This window comes from Macrobrachium nipponense, chromosome 29, assembly GCF_015104395.2.
Source record: "Macrobrachium nipponense isolate FS-2020 chromosome 29, ASM1510439v2, whole genome shotgun sequence".
Taxonomy (NCBI): domain Eukaryota; kingdom Metazoa; phylum Arthropoda; class Malacostraca; order Decapoda; family Palaemonidae; genus Macrobrachium; species Macrobrachium nipponense.
The window spans coordinates 15,219,851-15,242,553 of NC_061092.1; the positions used below are offsets into that span (position 1 = coordinate 15,219,851).

Genomic DNA, 22,703 nt, shown 5'->3' on the forward strand with positions numbered 1-22,703 from the left:
CTTATGAAACATTCTTCGCATATATGACCTAGAAGAGTTTTACAGCTCTTGTGAAATATCCATGAGTAAGATTCATATCTTTGATGAGAAATTTTAAAGTTTTCAAGAAAATTACGAACACATTGGATGTGGATAATGGCTTTTTATTATTCTTGTAGAAAGAGCGTTCATGAGTGGGAACAACAGTGCCATATTCTTGATAGTGGTACACCATGGTAGATACGTGCCTCATTCAGTCATTGCTGAAGTGGAAAATGTATTGGCACTGAGAAGGATACACTAAGTCAGCTAGTGGACAAAGACTTTCCTCTTCAACCAATATGCTTTTGATAGCTTAATAAGTGTAGGTATATCATTATTCTTAGTTGGAGAGTTAAGTTAGAAGATGTAAGATAGTGCAGGGAATCATACACAGTGTCACAGATGATCACCCAGACCAAATGTGAATTCAGTTCGGCAGCCCCATGAGGGATAGTGCCATCAGTGCACTGCATGTGGTGCAGTGTACCCTTTGCTTGAGTTTCTTTACAGCCTCCAAAGTGAGGTAGTGCCATCAGTGTACCTCATGTGGTATACCGTAGGCATTACCTGAGCTGCTATGAAGCTTCCCTTTGGCCCCTAGCTGCAACCCCTTAAATTTCTTTTTACTGTACTGCCAGTCATATTCTCTTGCTTCCATCTGTCTTTCCACTCTCTCCTAACAATTTTTTCATAGAACAGCTGTGAGGTTTTCCTTCTGTTACACCTTTAAAACCTTTTTTACTGTCAATTTCCGTTTCAGTGTTGAATTTTCTCATAGGACCCAGCGCTTAGCCTTTGGCCTAAACTATACCATTCTATTTAACTCATTTCCTTTACTTTCTACCCTCTCCCAACAATATATAGATTCATAGTGCAACTGTGCAGTTTTTCTCCTGTTAAAACTTTAAAATCTTTTTATTCTCAGTTTCCTTTTCAGCACTGAATGATCTCATAATGCTTCTTGGCCTTTGGCCTAAATTTCACATTATGTACTTTTCCTATCAGCTGGAGAAGGATGAAGATTATGTAACAAAATCATTAAGAGGAGGGCCAAAAAAAAAAATAAATAAATGAATAAAATACGATTTAAACTTGAAGATATTACAGATAACAGATAACTAGTATTACTTTGATACATTAGAAGCTCACACAGTATACAGACAAGAATGTACATGAAATCATTATCACAAGATAGCAAGATATAGAGTCAATAACAGTAGTAACTAAGAACTCGCAGCATCTCATATGACATATTTGTAATTGATATATAATAAATGAAAATTATCAGAACTGTTACTATATTTTATAATGAAAGCACTGAATACAATGCAATTAATAGTACCGATTTGTGCCAGAAAACCAAGATGCAAAATCTGCGATGCTTAACATTTTGTATAACAAATATGTAACAGGTGATTACATATAAAAGAGAATGTAAAAAATGGCGCATAGCTTATTTATCTGCGAAAAGTATTGTGTCTGGGTGGCTGAAAGGTAGAGGAATTGATATATATATAATACCAAAAGTCACAGAAAAGTTTGATAAACTTGAAAGTTTAGCCGGAATATATTGGTATGTTCTTGTCATATGGACACAAAATGAGAGATCAATGTTCTTGTCAGACTACTTGAAGCAAGGGTAAAAGTTGAATCAGTACAAAGTTCACTGAAAGAAAAGCGCAAAGGTACTATATAGTACCTGGGCCTATAATATCTTCAGGAAAGAAGAGAGTGGAAGAGATATAGGACTGAATGGAGCCATATATATGAAAGGAATGTTGAGAACATGTTACCATCCACCAATTTTTTCGTCTTAGAACTGTGGCGGTTAAAGGGGATTAATTTTATAAGTGTGGTGAAATATGATCGTCTATATAGTTTGTGAAAAATATATATTTTGAAACATTATTATTTAGTAGTAAGAACTGTATCTACTGGCGATTTATGTTTTTATCAGTTGAATTACTGGAAAGGGGGCGTGTCCTTTCAAGAAAAAGTAAGAAGAAGAAATCGACTTACGACAAGAAAAACAAAAAAAAGGTCAATCTCAGAAGTAAACAATATGGCGTCGTGTACCCTTATAGGGTTGTATGTCAGTAGTGGAGTGCCTTTATTTGTAAGGCACACTGGACCAGGAAAACCGGTAAGTGTACAGATTTACGTTTAACGTTCTTGGTGAGAACTTTAAGTTGTGTCAAGGCAATTTTATGGGCCTAAATGTGTCATATACCATCTGGCTAAACGTCAGGTTGCTTTGCTGCTGTCACTATCAACAGGTGTCTGGAATTTATTTTCCTCCAAGTACGTGGTAGGGAAAATATTAGTTCAAGTTTGTATTCGTGGAATTCTGCCCAGAATATATATATTTTTTTTATTGTAGTCCTAACTTACGCTAGCATATTTATCGTAACTTGACAAAAGTAACCTACACTGAACTAGGTTAGCTAAGCATCCCTACTAGGCTAGTAGGTAGCTGTCTTCTGCTTGTAGGCAAACCTGAGCCCTTTAGGTTACATTGTTCTTAAAAACCCGTAAGGTATTACCTATTTTACTTTAAACTTATTGCATTTCGAACTTGAAAATATAGGTAGGCTAATTTTTTAATGTTGTAGCCTAATGTGTTCTTTGAACATTTTTTATATTTATTTTGTTAACAAATGGATATTTTAAGAGATAGATCAGCCAGTGACTATTCCTTTAGTATATCCTGCAATTTCGGGGAACACAGTGGGAAACCAAGGTTTTTGGGTTGGGGAAGCTCAAAATAGTAATTTTAATGAAGAAGAGCTCTGCACGGAGATATTGTTTATCATTGAAATTGTTCTCATAGTAATCCATGAAGGGGCTGATACTAAACATAATGTCCAGCAGAACTTTTCTGCATAAAAAACATAAACAAAAGATGGTAAATTTCTCACATTATTTTGATACGTTTTTCAAGTTATCTTACTTGTGTTGCATCACATACTATGACATTTTTTGTGCTGTTCAGTTAGAAAAATTGTATTGATAAACAATAGTTCCTATTAGTGCTTTTCCTTAGAATTACCCACAAAACGAGTTAAACACAGGGAACTTGTTCAGAATAAGATAAGTTCAGGGAAGGTTTTCAAATTATACCATGCACTAGAAGGACCTGGTATCCTAGGTTAGGTTAGGTGTGGTTTGTTAGGTCACTTGCTAATGAAACTAATAACAGAAACATTCAAAATGCAGTGTTCCCCCCGTATTCGCGGGAGATGCGTTCCAAACAGCTAGAATCAGAGAATAGTTGAAACCCCACTCAAGAACATCCCACTAAAATGTTTACACCTGGCTTTTTTAATATTTTTATCACAAAAAGTGTATTTTATGATGAAATTGACAAAGAAAATCAGGAATTTGTGGATATTTCTCATAGAAAATACAGCGAATATGCAAATTTTCCATGAATAGGTAATGGGTAGATAGGTTCTGAAGAGAAATCTGCGAATCCAGAGTGTGCGAATAAGAGGGTCAACTGTACACAATAGAAAATGTGAAAATTATATTTTCACATAAAAAATGTAATAATGGCTTAAAGTAGGATCTTATTGGAGAACAACGTTTGAGGTATGTGTAATGACTTACTAAGCTATCAAGACTCGGTGTCAACAATTTTTGAACAACTTGTTGTGCATACCCTAATAAAGCCAGTGGATGGAGTCAGGACATGAAGAGCAGCAGATGGTGTCAAGTTACTTGAATCAAGATGCAATTTGAAAGAAGGCTTCAGAGCCTCTAAATTTGCCACTCAAAGATTGTACAATAAACCCACTTAATATCAGGAAGACTGAAAATAGGAAACTTAGAGAAAACAGTGAGTTGTATCTTTTGTATTTCATGTCAATTCATGTATTTTTATATTTCAGCCAGCATATGCATTAATTGGCTCTTTGAATGGTGTGCATGTATTTGGAGAGAGCCATGGTGTGACTTTATGTACAACTAGAACACGTAGTTCATCTTTGACTTGGAAGACTTACCATGACAGGTGAGGATTTTTTTTTTTTTTCTCTGTAGAAAATTAGTCATATGTTTCAGATAGTTTGAGCACTTTCTGTGATGGAGCAGTGTTGGAAGTTGCTGGAGCAAATATTTCAGAGAAGTGGATGGAATAGGCTAGTCCTGTTGTTTGTTGATTAAAAGTTGGCTATTTTAGTGGAAATTATTTTGCTCTTGGTTTTCTTCCCAGAATGTTGTACTATAAGCTAAAAGTAAAAAATTGAAGAAATTCTCTTATCTGGTGAATATTTGTTACTATTAGCGTTATTGACATCATAGGATAGATGCTTATTTGTTACTCTCTTTACTTCTTTTGCTCTGTTTTTAGTATTTAGTATCTATTAGGATTAAGCTGCTTAACCCTAATAAAAATTGTATATGTATTACTCTACTGTACTGTACGTATAGCACACTGAGAAAAAGGCATGGCATTAAGCTGAGAAGAAGAAATCTCAAGACTTTTGCCATTTATGTAGGCACCATACTATTTTTACCATTAAGTTATATGATGTGAAGATATTCTTTTATTGGTGCTTAAAGGGATGAGAAATGCAAGGGCACTTGATAGACCCATGTCCAGTTTACCTTTCAGCCAAAGTTACCCTGAGACATAAATAGTTTAAATTGCAATTTTGTCATTTGAGTATGAAAGTTAATTCATCACATAAAAACTTGAAAGTAGTTAAATGGGCAGAAAACCTATTTTATGAGGGTAATATATTCTGTACAATATTCATTATAAGCAGTGCATCAGCCTGCTTACATTGCTAACTGACCTGTTTAAGAATCTAACAGAATGGCCCCAGACCTAGCTCCAGTTTCACTGCAAACAGTTTTACTTGAGTATGTAAACAGTATCATGTATTGTTGTGTAACATTTTCCTAGTACAGGCGGTCCCCGGGTTACGACGTTCTGAGGTTACGACGCTTTTTCTTAAATATTCAATGGAAAAATCCGTCCTGGGTTACGACGCTGACGCTTCCGACGCTCCGAGTTAACGACGCTTTTAAAAAACTCATACTATGATAAAACTCCTTTATAGTTTAGCACAGTATATTAATAAAAATAAGTTTCTGGTTAGATTACAACAAAAATTTTGAGGTGGTTATGATGATTTTCGACACTTTTTATGTCGTATTTTTCTATGTTTTTTAGTGACGCCTCTAGCGGAACTAGTTTCCGAGCGAACTTAATACATACTAGCTTGCGGTGCGCAAAGTTTACATATAACAGTCCAAAAGCACAAATAATGAAAAAAAATCATTGCTTGTTTCCAGTAATAATAACAAAACAAGAAGTTTCTGGTTAGTTACAATGAGAGAGGAGAGAGAGAGAGAGAGAGAGAGAGAGAGAGAGAGAGAGAGAGAGAGAGAGAGAGAGGCGTCTTCCGACGCTCCGAGTAAGGACAGAGAAGTGTTCGTTTCGTTAAACGGCCTCTGACTCATGCCAGTAAATGTTTTGTTGATACTAATAATATAAGCCTATTTTAAAGATACGTTTACTTTAATTAGTCTATATGATACGTAATAGTAATCCACTGTTCTTGTAGCCCTCAAGATTTGGCAAAATCGAAGTATCCAAAGAGAGACATTATCCAGTATGTAATTTGATCAGAGAGAGAGAGAGAGAGAGAGACGCCTTGGCAACAATGGTCACCGTCTCGGGGATTGACGTAACATTTATTTTCTGAACAGATAGGACAGAGAAGTGTTCGTTTGTTCCGATACGTAATACAAACCCTCGGTCCTTTAACAATAGGAAGTAGCTAGCGGCAGCTGGAACGGTCGTAAGCTTCGAACAAGGGAGAAACGGTAGTTAACTGCTTGTCCGATCGTCGCGCGTAAACAAATCACTTTTGCTTTCGCCGTGTGAGGATAGGACGTGCTCGTCATCGCTCTGCCCGCTTTGTCGTTTGCTTTGAGTTTGAGTATTTGCCCTCTCTTTCTGTATAATTCAGAGTGATTGTAAGTACTTTGCATTTCTTTTGTTAATCATTATGATGAGTGAAGAAGAAATGGAGATTTCACCACGCCCCCCGGTCGCCCGTAGAGTGTGTCCCGGGCTGGAGGGGCGTAGATGTGGAGGATTCAGATCGTTTGTTGATGTAGATCCTCACGAGGTTTGTACTCGTTGCGGGGTGGCGAGAGTGCTCCCGCAACGAGCCCTGTGTAACGTGTATGCATTGGTCCGAGGCGCAGTGGGTGCTGTACGAGGGCAGGAAGAGACTTAGGCCGCCCAAGAAGTCATCGGAAAGTCCAGTGACTCCTTTGGTAACGGACACTTCGTCCTCTTTCCTGCCCCCCGGCCAGCCCCCACGTTTCGCGCCTTCCCCTGCGGAGGCGGTAGCGGAGTCCTTCTCCTCTCTCGATCCGTCGAGTGTGGAGGAGGGCGGCCCGCTACCCGGACGTCCAGTTGTACTCGGGGTCTTCCGTCCGCTCTGGGGGGGGTTTCTTCTTCCCCCAGGCGGCGAGGAAGCCCCTCTAACTAACCCGACTGTGCTTCCGCAGGTGTGCCATCAGCGAAGGGACGACCTGGGACAGGTGTGGGAGTCGCTGGGACTGCAGGGAGTGCGAGCATACAGGGGTTGATTCAGCGGTGGCGGGGTCGGCAGTGGTCACTCATGGTACGGTAACCACTACAACCACAATCTCGACACCAGCTATGAGATGCCACCGCATCTGGTGTACACACCACATGTCATGTCGGTGACACCCACGGCTGCAATCCAGAAACCAATTCCTGCCGTGCCAAAGAGGACGGTGCCACCGCCACCTGGGTTCTTTGTATTGCCGACCCCGGACTTCCGCTGCCCAAAGAGTACCCCCCTGGACCTGCCGCCAGTGCCGAGGATGACGGTAGCTGCCGACAGGACGCCTGGCTCTCCTGTGGTACCTGCCGTGCCTGCCGTACCTGTGCTGTCCCAGCCGCTCATTCCCTTTCAGATCAGGTGCCTGCTGCTCATTCACTTTCAGATGTTCCTGCCGTTCCTGCTGTTCCTGGACCTGTTCCTGTTGTTCCTGCTGTTGGTGGTGCTGTCACAGTCTCAGGTCTTTCCGGACAGGTGCAGTCGCGGGCCCTGTTGCTTCGGCAACTGCCCGGCTCCCTCCTGGATGGAAGACCTGACGTCTGTCCTGCGGAGCCTGGCGAAGAAGAAGAGGAAGAGGAAGAAGGTGTCGTCGTCGTCTTCGTCGTCTTCGTCGTCTTCTTCGTCGTCTGCTGCCTCTCCTTCCCCTTCGACTTCTAAGGCTAAACAGCCGAAGAAGAAGAAGGTTGCCTCCTCCCCCCCTAAGAAGACTCCTTCGGGATCTTCTAAGGGCCCGGCTCGCTCAGGCGAGCTGGGGAGCTCTTCTGCTGGTCCTCCTGTTCCTTCGGGAACGGGGCCCGTCACTTCTTCTGCAAAGAAGAAGTCGACGGGGACCAGAGGTGCACCAGCCTCGGCTGGTGCGTCCTCACCTGGTGTTAGCGGTTCTGCCGCTAAACCAGGTTCCGTCTCGGCCGCTTCTCGTTCGCGAGAAGCACCGAGTGGACGCTCTTCCAAAGAAGACCGTCCAGCCAAAGTTTTGACGCCCGAGCTCGCTCGCCGTCAAGACAGCGGCGCGGAGCAGAAGGCTGGCGAGAGTCGTGCACACGACTCTCGCCAGGCCAGTGGACGCTTCTCGCAGCGATCAACTGGCTGCTCGGGCTGACGTGACGGTCGCTGACGGCCACGGGTTTTGAGGCGAGGAAGGAGTCCCCCCCGCGCGGCCGCCGGTACCAGCCACGGCTGGTACCAGCGGCTCGACGCGCCGAGAGGACGCTGGCGGTCTCGACGCGACGAGAGCCTAGCAGGTCACCCGTCCGCCGCTCCCGATGGGACCGGCGGAGACGGTGACCAGCGGCAGCCTCGCCTGACGCTTAGAGATCGGTCTCGACGTTCTCAGCCGAGCCAATCGCCCCAGGCGAGCGGCAAGGCTAGGCCTGCTGCTCGACCGTCACCGCGGGGTTGACGATCAGCAGCAGCCCTCCACGCACGCTGGTCCTGCCAGCGAGCGAGGGGGGAGCGTCAGGTCTGCCTCTCCCGTACCTTCAACCTCCTCGGGCTATACCGGGAGGAGCGAGGTACCGAGGAGCGATCACGAGAGGTGCGCCGCTCGTGACCCAGCTATGACGCCGTACGGCTCAGGCACGGTTTTAGGACCGACCAGAAACGTACGCGCAAGTAGTTGGAGGCGACCGTCAGGGGTCTGTCGCTGTTCCTCCTTCTGAAGGAGGAGTATCGCGGGATATGCTCTTGCTGGAGGGACTGGGACGGTCCTACTCCACAAGACGCTGTAACTCCCGAGATACAGAGGAACTTTGCAGAGGTCATTAAGCTGATGCGTCTGCATAATGACCTTGCGAAGGATCGCCGCTACCACCGGCAGAGCCCACGTCCCGGCTCGAATCATTTTGGGGGTCCCAAGAGGGAGCCCAAAATGATGGTGGGGTTACCGCGATCTGAGCTTGCAGACTCGGTCCTGGATCAGGTGGAGAATCTCGTCTCAGGACGGGAGGACTCGCTAAAGTCCGGACGGTCTTCTAAGCTGCTTCCTCCTCCTCTACAGCGGCAGAGGCGATTCTACATGCCTTCGGAAGACCCGATACTGCCGAAACAGGTTAACCCGGAGTTTAGCGAGGCTGACTCCAGGGTGTGTCCCTGCAGCAGCTCCTGTCCGGAGAACCTATGGTTCTCGCAGCAGGAGGCACTTGCCCTGGAATCTACCGCTATGGCAGCATTTCCAGGCAGTTTCCTGGTTGGATTTGTGGTCCCTCACAATATCCAAAGTAGCGGCCGGCTCTGGGAGCTCTGCTCTCGAAGACGACGCTTCTTTTAGGAGACTGTGCCAGTTCTGGAGGAAGAGCAATCTCTTACCTCGCCCATCAGACTGCTAACCTGTGGGCCAACTTGGTTCTTTCGACGTAGGGACGCAGTCCTTACCCGAGTGACCAAGGGGGCCGGGCGTGAAGCGGCACTCGGGCTTCGAAATGGACCTCTTAGGAGTTCCCCAGCTCTCTCCCTGGAGAGATGGTGGACGCTGCGGTGGAAAGGCGGCGCACTGACGAGAGTGACCGCTTAGTTCACCAGGCAGTCTCGAAGGTTACTGGGGCAATCTCGAGCGACTGCGGCCAAACCAAAGAGCTTGGCTAGCGCTTCCACGGCGGCGAAGACGGTTGCACCGTCCAAACCCCGTGTGAAGACTCTGTTGTTTTCAACTTCTGCTAGAGGAGGCCGCAACCAGCCCTCCTCCCAGCCCTCCTTTCCCCGAGGGGGTGCTGGAAAGAAGTCGAAACGAGGTGGGAAACGCTAGGGACGGCGTTCTCCCCCTCACATGCTGCCGGAAGTGGGGGTGCCTAGCGAGCCATTGGGCGACTTGGCAGCGCTACGGCGCCGAGAACTGGATAGTAGACGTCCTTCGGGAGGGATATCTACTACCCTTCGAGTCTCGGCCCCCCCTCATCTCCAATCCGGTCCACCTACAGACCTATGTCGGGGATCAGCAAAGGACAACGCTCTTCGACAGGAGATCAAGACCATGCTGGCGAAACGAGCTGTAGAAATCGTGGAGGACCAGTCACCGGGGTTTTACAGCCGCCTCTTCCTAGTGGAGAAGGCTCGGGGCTGGCGTCCGGTGATAGACCTCTCTCCCCTGAACCGCTTCGTTCGCACGACGAGGTTCACGATGGAGTCGGCACGCTCGGTGCTCGACTCGATCAGGGAGGAACGATTTCATGCTTTCAGTGGACTTGAAGGACGCGTATTTTCCAAATACCCATCCATCAGTCCTCCAGAAAGTACCTCCGCTTCATCTTCGCTAAGGGACGTGTACCATTCAGGGCACTTTGTTTCGGTCTCTCAACCGCCCCAGGCGTTTTCACGCGAGTGTTCACTCTGGTGTCGGCTTGGGGCCCATTCGCACGGGATACGTCTTCTGAGGTATCTCGACGATTGGCTAGTCCTGGCGAGCTCCCGCTCGCAGTTGCTACAGGACAGAGATCGACTTCTCAAGTTTTGTCGCGATCTGGGGATCGTGATAAACTACGAGAAGTCCGATCTCGAAACCCACCGCAGAAGATGAAGTATCTTGGGTATGCTGATAGACGTAGCAGGGCAAGGTCTTTCCCGCAGACTTGCGTATCAGCAAATTCAGGGTGGGCCAGGCCGAGCCGGTCGGTTCCTGTCTCGGCAGGAACAGGCAGCCACAGCAATGGCAAGTCGTGATCGGCCATCTGTAGTCACTCGAGAAGTTAGTCCTCACGGGCGTCTTCACCTGCGGTCTCTCCAGTGGAGACTAAGGGAGAGTTGGTCTCAGGCCAAGGATCCTCCTTACTTTCCCGTGGCTATCACGGACAAGTGAGGCAGGACCTAGCTGGTGGCTCGACGACAAGAACCTCTTAAGAGGAGTGCCCATACGCACTCCCCCCCGGAGAGCCTCTGTTCTCAGACGCATCGACCGAGGGATGGGGCGCACACCTGGAGGAGTTTGCTGACTGCAGGTGGTGTGGGACCATCACGAAAAGCACCTTCACATCAATGTCCTGGAACTCAAGGCGGCGTTCAACGCTCTCCAAGAGTTTCAGGGACCGCTTGGTGGGACACTCAGTGGTGTTGATGTGCGACAACACCACAGTAGTGGCATATGTCAACAAGCAGGGGGGGCTAGTGTCTCTTCCGCTCCATCAGTTGACGGTGCAGTGCCACGAGTGGGCCACGGCTCACTCGATAGAGCTGTCAGCACGCTACATTCCAGGCAAGAGGAATGTTAGTAGCAGGACAAGCTCAGCCGTCGGGATCAGGTGATAGGGACCGAATGGTCTCTACACCAAGACGTAGCGGAAAGGCTCTTCAAACCTGTGGGGGCGCGACCGGTCGTAGACCTGTTCGCCACCCGGCACAACAGAAAACTTCAGGTTTTCTTTTCAGCTGTGCCGGACCCATGGCAGCTGCAGAGGACGCTCTCCAACACCCCTGGGACAACCTCTTCGCTTACGCCTTTCCTCCCTTCTGTCTGATTCGGAAAGTGATCAGTCGAGCGCTGGTCACTCCCAATCTCAGAATGATCCTGGTGGCTCCCAAAACGGCCTCAAGCCGTTTGGTATCCGGACCTGCTGGCTCTTCTTGCGGACTCACCGAGAGAGCTACCCACTTGGCAACAACCTTCTAGCCCAGCCACACGTAGAACGGTACCACCAAGCAGTCCAGTCCCCTTCAACTTCACGGCTCGCTGTTATCCACCATCTCTTGCGAACGAGAGGCTTTTCTCGTAGCGCAGCAACAGAGATGGCTGGACCGTCCGACAGTCCTCTGCAGCTGTGTACCAGGGGAAGTGGGCCGTCTTCTGTGGTTGGTGTCGTAGACCAGGGTCTGTCTCCTCTCAGAGCCACTCTTCAGGCAGGTAGCGGATTTTCCTCGTGTTTCTTCGCCGAGAGAAGCTCCTCTCAGTACCCACAGTTAAAGGATATAGAGCAGCACTGGTGCTCGTCCTAAAACTGAGGGGACTGGACATCTCGAATTCGTTCGAGATCTCCTTGCTAATGAGGAGCTTCGAAAGGTCTTGCCCACCCAGGGAACTCAGGCCCCCTGCGTGGGATGTGACTCTCGTACTTAGGAGTTTGACTCGAAGACCCATTCGAAGCCACTCCGAGAGTCGTCAGACAGGGATCTGACTCTCAAGACCCTCTTCTTGCTGGCCCTGGCATCGGCGAAGAGAGTAGGGGAACTACATGGCCTTTCTTATGATGTTAAACACACCAGGACTGGGGATCTGTGGACGCTCGATTTCGTCCCGAACTTCGTAGCTAAGACTCAGAATCCGTCGATCCCTGACGACAGGTTCGAGTCTTTCACGATCCCCTCCCTTCTGGACTTCACCGATAACGATGCGGATGAGATGCTGCTTTGTCCTGTGAGGGCGCTACGGCGCTATCTGAAGAGAACTCGACATCTCAGGCCTGAGTGTCGACGCCTCTTCGTTAGCACTGGGGTTACCAAGAAAGAAGTTTCCAAAGAACACGCTTCTTTCTGGCTGCGTGAGGTGATCAGGAGAGCGTACGAGGCTGATGGTAGCGACGACATCCGTACGCTCCGACAGAGAGCCCACGAAGTCAGAGGTATCGGACCCTCCTTAGCGTTCCGTAAGAACTTCTCCGTGGCGCAGGTCCTGAAGGCAGGTGTCTGGGCCAACCAGACCACCTTCACGTCCTTCTACCTTCGGGATATTGCCCACAATCCTTGGATACTTTTTTCCTTGGACCTGTGGTGGCTACTCAACACGTTGTGTAAGCTTACCCAGCACCCGAGCAGGCAGAACAGCATCGATTCCTGGTATTGACTGGGAGAATGAATGTGCGAATGAGAGAGTGACTGGCTTCTCTTCACCATCTTTCTCTACCTCTACCTGTGGGCAGAGGGATACGGTCGTTACCTCGCTGGAAGGGAGTCAGATGCAGGTAAGCTACTCAACAGAGCTCCATCCTATCTCTTTAACTAGAGATAGGAGTGTATATCCACCACTTTCTCCAACAAGGGGGAGAAAGTGGATGCCTACATGAGACAAACCCATTACTTTACATTTGCTCATGTAAAGGAAAAAGTTCTTACAATGCTAGTACAAAGAGATACGCTTGCCTCTCTCTTAGTACTCGGCCCAGAGGTCTGACCATTGATCCTGCGGTGCACACCCCGATCAATCGGACAGAGGCTTGGATCCCTCCCTCGCTCTTACGACCAGGGAGGCATTCCAGGATGGACGAACACCAGTCTGTTCATCAAAAGACTCAGATTCCTCCCACCAAGAAGTGAGTCTTCCTATTGTTAAAGGACCGATGGTTTGTATTACGTATCGGAACAAATGACAATTTGTCGAAAATTGCATTTTTCCTAACTATACAAACCTGAGGTCCGTTTACATATAGTCCCTCCTCATGCCACCCCTCACTCTGCGTATTTTGCATGGGCCAAAAGCAAAAAGTGTTTGTTTACCTCCCAGTCGCGCGGCGCGCGACGATCGGACAAGCAGTTAACTACCGTTCTCCCCTTGTTCGAAGCTTACGACCGTTCCAGCTGCCGCTAGCTACTTCCTATTGTTAAAGGACCTCAGGTTTGTATAGTTAGGAAAAATGCAATTTTCGACATTGTCATTTCATTAAACGGCCTCTGACTCATAGCAGGAAATGTTTTGTTGATACTAATATATAAGCCTATTTAAAGATACGTTTACTTTAATTAGTCTATATGATACGTAAATAGTAATCAGCTGTTCTTGTAGCCCTCAAGATTTGGCAAAATCACTCCAGGTTGTACATAAAACTTCAAGAATGTAGTGTCACCAGAGGATTACAATAGTTTTTACCTTCAAGAACCAGCATTCTTTTATGAAAATAACTCAGGTTCTTGTACAAAAATACATACAAGGAAACAACATGTAGTGTAACCAAAGGATTACAAGTAAGGTTTTTATAACTTTTTATTAGTTTAAGACATATTTCCAAGCGTCGTTCCGGCTTACGACGATTTTCGGCTTACGACGCGGCTCAAGAACGGAACCCCCGTCGTAACCCGGGGACTGCCTGTATGTCTTTACAGTCTACAGTTTGTCTTGCCTGGTGAACTGTGGATGGTACTAAAATGTCCTTTGCATTGACACTTTAACCCTTAGATGTATGTTCCACCTTTCTTTTTTCTATTGGCCTTTCCCACATAACTCTCCAATTTCTTAAACCTGCTTCAGTTTTTTTTCCTTCTCATCAAGAATAAATTCTTATGATAATCTAGAAAATATAGTTGAGTTTTGCTAAATTACTTTACAAAAATAAAAAGATACTGATATCTAAAAATTCCTGAAGTGTAGAATTTTCTATAGAGATTTACAGTTGTTCCGACACGGCATACAAACCTTCGGTCCTTTTACAATAGGAAGGTACTAGCGGCAGCTGGATAGGTCGTAAGCTTTTCGAACAAGGGGTTCGGTAGTTTTAACTGCTTGTCCGACAGGCGCGCCCGCGCGCGACTGGGAGGTAAACAAACCACTTTTGCTTTCGGCCTCACAGCGAGTAGACGTGTGTGTTCGACGCTCTCTGCCCGCTTCTCGTTGTTTGCTTTCCTTGAGTATATGGTTGTGTTTGTGTATGAAAGAATCATTGTAAGTACAATCATTCTCTTTATTTATTAATTGTGATTTATTGGTCAATCATGGAATCTCCTCGCCTCTCTACCCCACGGAGAACTATGGCCCGGGTACCGAAGGGCGTAAATGCGGACCAAAGTTTTCCGCTCATTCCCGGAATTGACCCAATATTTTGTGCGCTCGGTGTCGGGGGCGCGAAGGCACCCGAGCCGAGCCCTGTGAAGTGTGTAATAATTGGTTAGAGGCGCAGTGGACTTTGTATGTGGGCGGGAGGAGGCGAAGGCCTGCAAAGGAGTCGTCGGAAAGCTCTCCCGCGACTCCTTTGGTTACGGACACTTCGTCTCTTTCCTGCCGCCTGCTCAGCTTCCACGTTTAGCGCCTTCCCCTTCGGGGGGGGGTTTTCTGGGTCCCGGGTCCTCCTCACCTGAACTTTGTCGAGAGTGGAGGAGGGCGCAAGATACCCTGACGTCGAGTTGTACTCTGGGTCCTCTATCCGTCCGTCTCGCGCGAGAGCGGATAGAGGATCCTGCTAATCACCCGACTTTTGCTTCCTCAGGTGCGGTTGCCGCTAAGGACGACCTCGGTAGGTGTGGGCATCGTTGGGATCGCAGGGCGTGCCGAGTGTCCAGGGGCTGCTCTATCATCTCGCTGGCTCAGTGGCGGTCACCCATACGACGGTTACGACCACCACCACGACCCTTACAACACCTGGCTACGCTTTACCTCCTCACCTGGTGTACACCCCGCACGCGGTCTCTGTAATACCTACTACATCGGTGCAGGCGGGGCCAGTCGCCGTACCACGGGTTGGGGGAGTGTGATGCCGCCAACTGGGTTTGCCGTGCTGCCGCGACCGCCTTCGTGTGACCGAAGAGCTCGCCCCTGGACCTCCCACCAGTACCTGGAGTCTGTTCCGCTGGTCCGTCCAACTGGACAGCCTGCACAGCCTGCCGTACCTGCCGTACCTGCTCAGCCGCCGTTCACGGACGTGACGTTGATGACCACTGATGCCGTTACTGTACCTGCTCCTGCCGTCTCTACTGCTGTTCCTGTGATGCCTGCACCTGCTGACTTGTTTCCTGTTCCTGGCCCGCTGCTCCCGATGCTGATCTGTTCGGACAGGTGCGTCCGGGCCCTGTTGCTTCGGCAACAGCAGCCCCGGCTCCGCTCTGGATGTCAGATCTGACGTCGGTCCTGAGGAGGTTGACGAAGAAGAAGAAGAAGAGGAGGAAGGTCTTCATCGTCTTCTTCGTCGTCATCGTCGTCTGCCGCCTATTCTTCCCTTTCTTCGTGCTAAGGCCTCCCCCGCCGAAGGAAGAAGAAGGTTCGCCTCCCCCCGCCCCCCCCTAAGAAGTCTCCTTCGGGAACTTCTAAGGGCCCGTCTCGCTGGCTGAGACGGGGGGTTCTTCCGCTGGTCACCCTGCTCCTTCGGGGGGCAGGACCCGTCTCTTCTTCCGCGAGGAAAGAAGACTACGGGGACCAGAGGAGTGCCGGCTAACACCGGCACTTCCTCACCTGCTGGTAGTGGTTCGGCCACGGCAGCAGGATCCGTCTCGGCCTCTCGTTCGCGAGAGGTATCGAGTGTACGGTCGCCTAACAGCGACCGTGCAGCCAGGAACCAGACCTCTGAGTCTGCTCAGCGTCAGGTTCACGGCACGGAGCGGAAGACTGGTGACAGCCGCTCACGCGGCTCTCACCAGACCAGCTCTCGCTCTCGCGGCGAGTAGCTGGCTACCCGGGCGGACGTGACGGTCCATGGACGGCCACGGGATGAGGCTGGGAAGAGGTCCCCCCGTTCGCCGGCACCAGCCACGGCTGGTACCAGCGAACTGACGCGCCGTGAGGACACGCACCGGTCTCACCGTGACAGTAGAGCTCGCCGGTCGCCTGACCGTCACTCGCACAGAGAGCGATCGGGTACGGCGACCGGCACCAGCTCTTCTGACACACGAGACCGGGGCCGCTGTTCTCGGTCCAGCCGTTCTCCACAGCGAGACGGCTCGACTAGGTCTGCAGCTCGATCGCCACCGCGGGTTGACGATCCGCCTGCAGGCTTTCCAAGCCCGCTGGTTTCTGCCAGCGAGCGAGGAGGGAGCGTCAGGTCTGCTAATGATCGTGAGGGGTGCGCCCCTCAGGATCCCACCACGTCGTCGGACGTACCAGGTCGTACGCACAAGTGGTTGGAGGAGACCGAGAGGGGTCTGTCGCTGTTCCTCCCCTTGAGGGAGGAGGCTCTCGGGAGAGGCTCCTGTTTGAAGGACTGGATGGTCCGACTCCGCAGGACGCAGTCACTCCTGAGATCCAGAGGAACTTTTCCGAGGTTATTGCGCTGATTCGTCAGCACAACGACCTCGGGGAAGGATCGCCGCTCCCACCATCCGAGCCCACGTCTCGGCTCGAGTCGTTCTGGGTCCCGAAGAGGGAACCCAGACCGACGGTGGGTTTGCCGCGTTCCGAGCTTGCCGACTCACTGCTGGACCAGGTGAATCGCTTGTTTCCGGACAAGACGGTTCGCTCAAGGCTAGCAGGTCGAGCAAGCTGCTTCCACCTCCTCTGCGGCGACAGCGGCGTTTTTTACGTGCCATCTGAAGACCCGATGCCGCCCAAACAGGTGAACCCGGAGTTAGCCAGGCTAACTCCGGGTGTGTCTCTGCAGCAGCTCCTGTCCGAGAACCTGTGGTTCTCGCAGCAAGAGGCGCTCGGCCTGGAATCTACCGCCATGGCAGCTTTCCAGGCCGTCTCCTGGCTAGATCTGTGGTCCCTCACAGTATCTAAGGCCGCAGCCAACTCCGGGAAAATTTCTCCCGAAGATGACTCGGCCTTCAGGAGACTTTGCCAGTCTGGGGGAAGAGCCATCTCCTTCCTTGCCCACCAGACGGTGAACCTGTGGGCCAACCTGGTCCTCCGACGAAGGGACGCCGTCCTTAATCGGGTTTCCAGGGCGGCCGGGCGTGAAGCGGCGTTGGGACTTCGCAACGGACCTTTAAGGAGTTCCACGTCTCTCTTTCCAGGAGAGAGGGTGGACGCTGCGGTGGACAGACGGCGCACTGACGACAGTGACCGTCTGGTAAACCAGGCAGTCTCGAGGCTTTTGGGCAGCCTCGGACTGCGGCCAACTCTAAGAGTTCGGCTAGCGCTTCCTCGGTGGCCAAGACGGTAGCTGCGTCGAAGCCCCGGAGAAAGACTCTGTCTTCTTCGACTTCTAACAGGGGGAGCCGTAACCAGCCCTCCTCCCAGCCCTCCTCCTCCCGTGGAGGCTCTGGGAAGAAGTCGAAGAAAAGGGGGAAACGCTAGGGACGGCGTTCCCCCTCACCTGCTGCCGGAGGTGGGGGGGTGCCTGGCCAGCCATTGGGCAACTTGGCAGCGCTACGGCACCGAGACCTGGATTGTAGATGTCCTTCGGGACGGATATCTATTACCCTTCGAATCTCGGCCACCCCCCACCTCCAACCCGGTCCAACAGCAGTCGTACGTTCCAGGTCTTCGAAGGACGTGGCACTGAGACAGGAGATCAAGACCATGCTGAGCAAGAGAGCTGTAGAAATCGTCACGGATCAGTCACCGGGCTTTTACAGTCGACTCTTCCTGGTGGAAAAGTCTAAGGGAGGCTGGCGCCCGGTGATAGATCTCTCCCCTGAACCGGGTTGTTCGCCAGACACGGTTCACGATGGAGACGGCACGCTCAGTGCTCGACTCCATCAGGGAGAACGATTTCATGCTTTCGGTGGACTTGAAGGATACGTATTTCCAATACCCATTCATCAGTCCTCCAGAAAGTACCTCCGCTTCATCCTCGGCGGGACGGTGTACCGATTCAGGGCACTTTGCTTCGGTCTCTCAACCGCCCCACAGGTGTTCACGCGAGTGTTCACTCTGGTGCCTGCTTGGGCCCATTCGCACGGGATACGTCTGACGAGGTATCTCGACGATTGGTTAGTCCTGGCGAGCTCCCGCTCGCAGTTGATACAGGACAGGGATCGACTGCTCGAGTTCTGTCGCGATCTGGGGATCGTTGTGAACTTCGAAAAGTCCGATCTCGAGCCCAAGCAGAGGATGAGGTACCTGAGTATGCTGATCGACACGGTAGCAGGGCGAGTCTTCCCCGCAGACTCGCGGATCAGCAGATTCAGGGAGGCAGCCAACCAGTTCCTGTCTCGACAGGAGCAGGTAGCTCAGCAGTGGCAAGTCGTGATCGGACACCTGTCGTCACTCGAGAAGTTAGTCCCTCACGGGCGTCTTCACCTGCGGTCTCTTCAGTGGAGGCTAAAGGAGAGTTGGTCGCAGGCGACGGATCCCCCAAGCTTTCCAGTGTCACTGACACCGGAAATAAGGCAGGATCTAGCCTGGTGGCTGGACGACAGGAACCTCTTAAGAGGAGTGCCTCTGCGCATTCCCCCCCCGGACATGCAGCTGTTCTCAGACGCATCGACCGAGGGATGAGGCACACACCTGGAGGAGTTGCTGACTTCAGGAGTGTGGGACGAGAACGACAAGCACCTTCACATCAATGTACTGGAACTCAAGGTAGCGTTCCTCGCTCTCCAAGAGTTCCAGTACCGCTTGGTGAGACACTCAGTGGCGTTGATGTGCGACAACACCACGGTAGTGGCCTACGTCAACAGACAGGGGGGCCTAGTGTCTCTCCCGTTGTACCAGTTGACTCGGCAGGTGCACGAGTGGGCCGAGGCACACTCAATAGAGCTGTCGGCACGCTACATTCCAGAGAAGAGGAAGGTAGTAGCAGACACGCTCAGCCGTCGGGATCAGGTGATAGGGACCGAATGGTCTCTACACCAGGACGTGGTGGAAAGGCTCTTCGACCTATGGGGGCAACCAGTCGTGGATCTGTTCGCCAACCGGCACAACAGGAAGCTCCAGGTGTTCTTCTCGGCTGTGCCGGACCCATGGGCAGCTGTAGAGGACGCTCTTCAACACCCTGGGACAACCTCTTCGCCTATGCCTTTCCCCGTTCAGCCTGATTCGCAAGGTGATCAGTCGAGCACTGGTCACCCCGAATCTCAGGATGATCCTGGTGGCTCCCAAATGGCCACAGGCCATTTGGTATCCGGACCTGCTGGCTCTTCTCGCAGGAGACCCGAGAGAGATTCCCCCTTGGCACAACCTTCTCGCCCAGCCACACGTCGAGCGGTGCCACCGAGCAGTCCAGTCCCTACGTCTTCACGGCTGGCTGTTATCCGCCATCTCTTGCGAACGAGAGACTTTTTCTCGTAGCGCAGCAACAGAGATGGCTGGAAACGTCCGTCAGTCCTCTGCAGCTGTGTACCAGGGGAAGTCGGCCGCTCTGTGGTTGGTGTCGTAGACGGGGTCTATCTCCTCTCAGAGCCACTCTTCAGCAGGTAGCGGATTTCCTCGTTTTTCTTCGCCGAGAGAAGCTCCTCTCAGTCTCCACAGTCAAAGGATACAGAGCCGCCTTGGCGCTCGTCCTGAAACTGAGGGGATTGGACATCTCGAACTCGTTCGAGATCTCCTTGCTCGTGAGGAGCTTCGAAAGGTCTTGCCCACCCAGGGAACTCAGGCTCCCTGCGTGGGATCTGACCACTCTTCTTGCTGGCCCTGGCATCGGCGAAGAGAGTACGGGATCTTCATGGTCTTTCCCATGATGTACGACATTCCAGGGGATGGGGATCGGTGACGCTCGATTTCGTCCCGAACTTCATTGCGAAGACTCAGAAACCGTCGATCCCTGACGACAGGTTCGAGTCGTTTCACGATTCCCTCCCTAATGGACTTCACCGATAATGATGCGGATGAGATGCTGCTTTGTCCTGGGAGGGCGCTACGACGCTATCTGAAGAGAACTCGATACCTCAGGCCTGAGTATCGACGCCTCTTCGTTAGCACCGGGGTAACCAAGAAAGGAGTATCCAAGAACACTCTTTCTTTCCGACTGAGTGAGGTCATCAGGAGGGCGTATGAGGCTGATGGTAGTGACGACATCCGTACGTCCCGTCCGAGAGCTCACGAAGTCAGAAGTATTGGCCCCTCGTTGGCGTTTCGTAAGAACTTCTCCGTGGCGCAGGTACTGAAGGCAGGGGTCTGGTCTAACCAGACTACCTTTACGGCCTTCTACCTTCGGGATATTGCCCACAGGTCCTTGGATACCTTTTCCTTGGGACCCGTGGTGGCTGCTCAACAAGTTGTGTAGCAAACCCAGACCCTCGCAGGCTGAAACAGCATCGAGTCCTGGTGTGACTGTGTGGATGGATGGGGAATGAGTGAGTGACTGGCTCCCCTCTTCCGTTCTTTTCCTCCTCCTCTACCTATGGGCGAGGGCCCACGGTCGTCACTACGCTGGATGAGGACGAGATGCAGGTGAGCTATATGACAGAGCCCCATCCTATCCCTTTCACTAGGGATGGGAGCAAAATATCCACCACTTCCTCCTACAAGGGGGGGGAAGTGGATGCCTACAGGAGTCAAATCCATGACTTTATATTTGCTCCTGTACAGGAACAAGTTCTTACATTGCTGGTACGAAGAGATACGCTTGCCTCTCTCTTAGTACTCGGTCCAGAGGTCTGACCATTGATCCTGCGGTGCACACCCCGATCAATCGGACAGAGGCTTGGATCCCTCCCTCGCTCTTACGACCAGGGAGGCTTCCAAGGTTGGGCGCAACACCATTCTGTTCACAAAAGACTCAGATTCCACCCACCAAGAAGTGAGTCTTCCTATTGTAAAACGGACCGAAGGTTTGTATGCCGTGTCGGAACAAATGACAATTTGTCTAAAATTGCATTTTCCTAACTATACAAACCTGAGGTCCTTTTACACATAGCCCACCTCATGCCACCCTCACTCTGCAGTTTTTGCTTGGGCCAAAAGCAAAAGTGATTTGTTTACCTCCCAGTCGCGCGCGCGCGCCTGTCGGACAAGCAGTTAACTACCGAACCCCTTGTTCGAAAGCTTACGACCTATCCAGCTGCCGCTAGTACCTTCCTATTGTAAAAGGACCTCAGGTTTGTATAGTTAGGAAAAATGCAATTTTAGACAAATTGTCATGTTGGGGCTCTATTACTTTATTTTAGAATTCCTATTGGTTTAACCCTTTCAGTAAATAGTTCCATTTTTTTGTGTAACCAATTTGATTTGTTTATAGAGAGTTTTTAGGAAAATTCAGCTCATTAAGTTACGTGTAATTGCACATCTAGTACGTATATGAAATAGGGGACATGCAAAATTTGAGTTCTGCAAATTGTTTTATCAGCCATTTTTCTCCATAAGTGTTAATACACATAAACTTTTGTCATTTTATAATTGGTATACTGTACACCCAATGACAGATTGTTAGATTTAGAATAAGTAATGGAAGATGTAGTGCTTTTTTTTTTTAAACTTTCCATAATTGTTTTAATTTTTTCCATGTTGCACAGCATAAGACTGATTATGATAAGAGGGATAGATTGTGTTGGAGACAGTTGTGATGGCACTCTTCTTGACTTGATGTTTTCATCGTTAGTCCTTCTTCTGGGATTGGATGCCTTAACCACAGCTTCAAATGTAGAGAGATTGAAGAGAGATTTAAGGGTAAGTAAATACACTGAATCATTAAACCACATAGTCATCCCTCATGAACCTTATAGGATTCATGACTACTGTAGACAATACTGAGTACATTGTACTGTCTGCCAGCATGCAGGACATGTCAGTATTATTACTATTATCAATTACATAAAGATCACCTCGTCAAATTTCTAAACTCAAGGATTGCCCCAAGGATTTGTTGCAAGTTATTATTGAATAGTAATTATTCCTGAATGAAAGTGATAAAAATTGGGTTGTACTGTGTATAAATACAAGTTAGATGTTTAAATACATTTATTAGACATTGTTTATGGTCCCTCTGTTTTTACTCTTATTGGTACTAGAGGCATCAGTTTAAGAGAAGAATTTTAGAAGGGAATGGGAGTTAAAGCACATCAAGATATGATCTTGATAAATTATAACTTATTCTTCCGTAGATATGAAATTATAAACTTTAGTGAGTCAGTTGTTTTCATTTACAGAACAGAATATTAAATAGTAAAATTTTTTGCTTATTGTGTATAATGTGTCCAATGATTTTTTCATAGTATATTGAATTGCTATAATTTTTTCAGCCATGTTATCCGGTACTAGATGAACTTTTATCAAGATCTATAGGTGAAGATCAAGGATTTTCACATCTAACTGGATGTGCAGAATGCCTGTTACCTTCAGAACAGCATACCTTACAGGTAAGTACTTAATTGCCTTTGCAGTAGCATTATTAGTTTGTTATAAAGTATGTACGTACTAGTTTATTGAGTGATGTTTCTAAACTTATAGGGCTTACCCAAAATATTTGTGGTTAAATAGCAAATAGAAACACAGTTAAAGAAGTTACTGCTAAATGACAAGGGACCATAGGCAATGAAAAAGAAGTAAAAAAGCAAAGCAAAGCATCTAGGGGCTGAAGGGGTACTGCAAATTTTTTTAAGGCCACCTGCAGTGTACCAGACAATGCACACTATAAA

General features: G+C 49.3%; 1 protein-coding gene across 1 annotated transcript; it reads left to right on the forward strand.

Moving 5' to 3' along the window:
* Positions 1 to 1,221: 1,221 nt before the first annotated feature.
* On the forward strand, positions 1,222 to 22,424 carry LOC135206145 (protein fuzzy homolog; the record flags this gene model as incomplete). The annotated part of the gene is given in 4 exon segments (XM_064237405.1): positions 1,222 to 2,164; positions 3,912 to 4,033; positions 21,582 to 21,735; positions 22,308 to 22,424. Coding segments are annotated over 4 exon segments (474 nt in total), but the record flags the coding sequence as incomplete, so codon positions are not given.
* Positions 22,425 to 22,703: the final 279 nt, after the last annotated feature.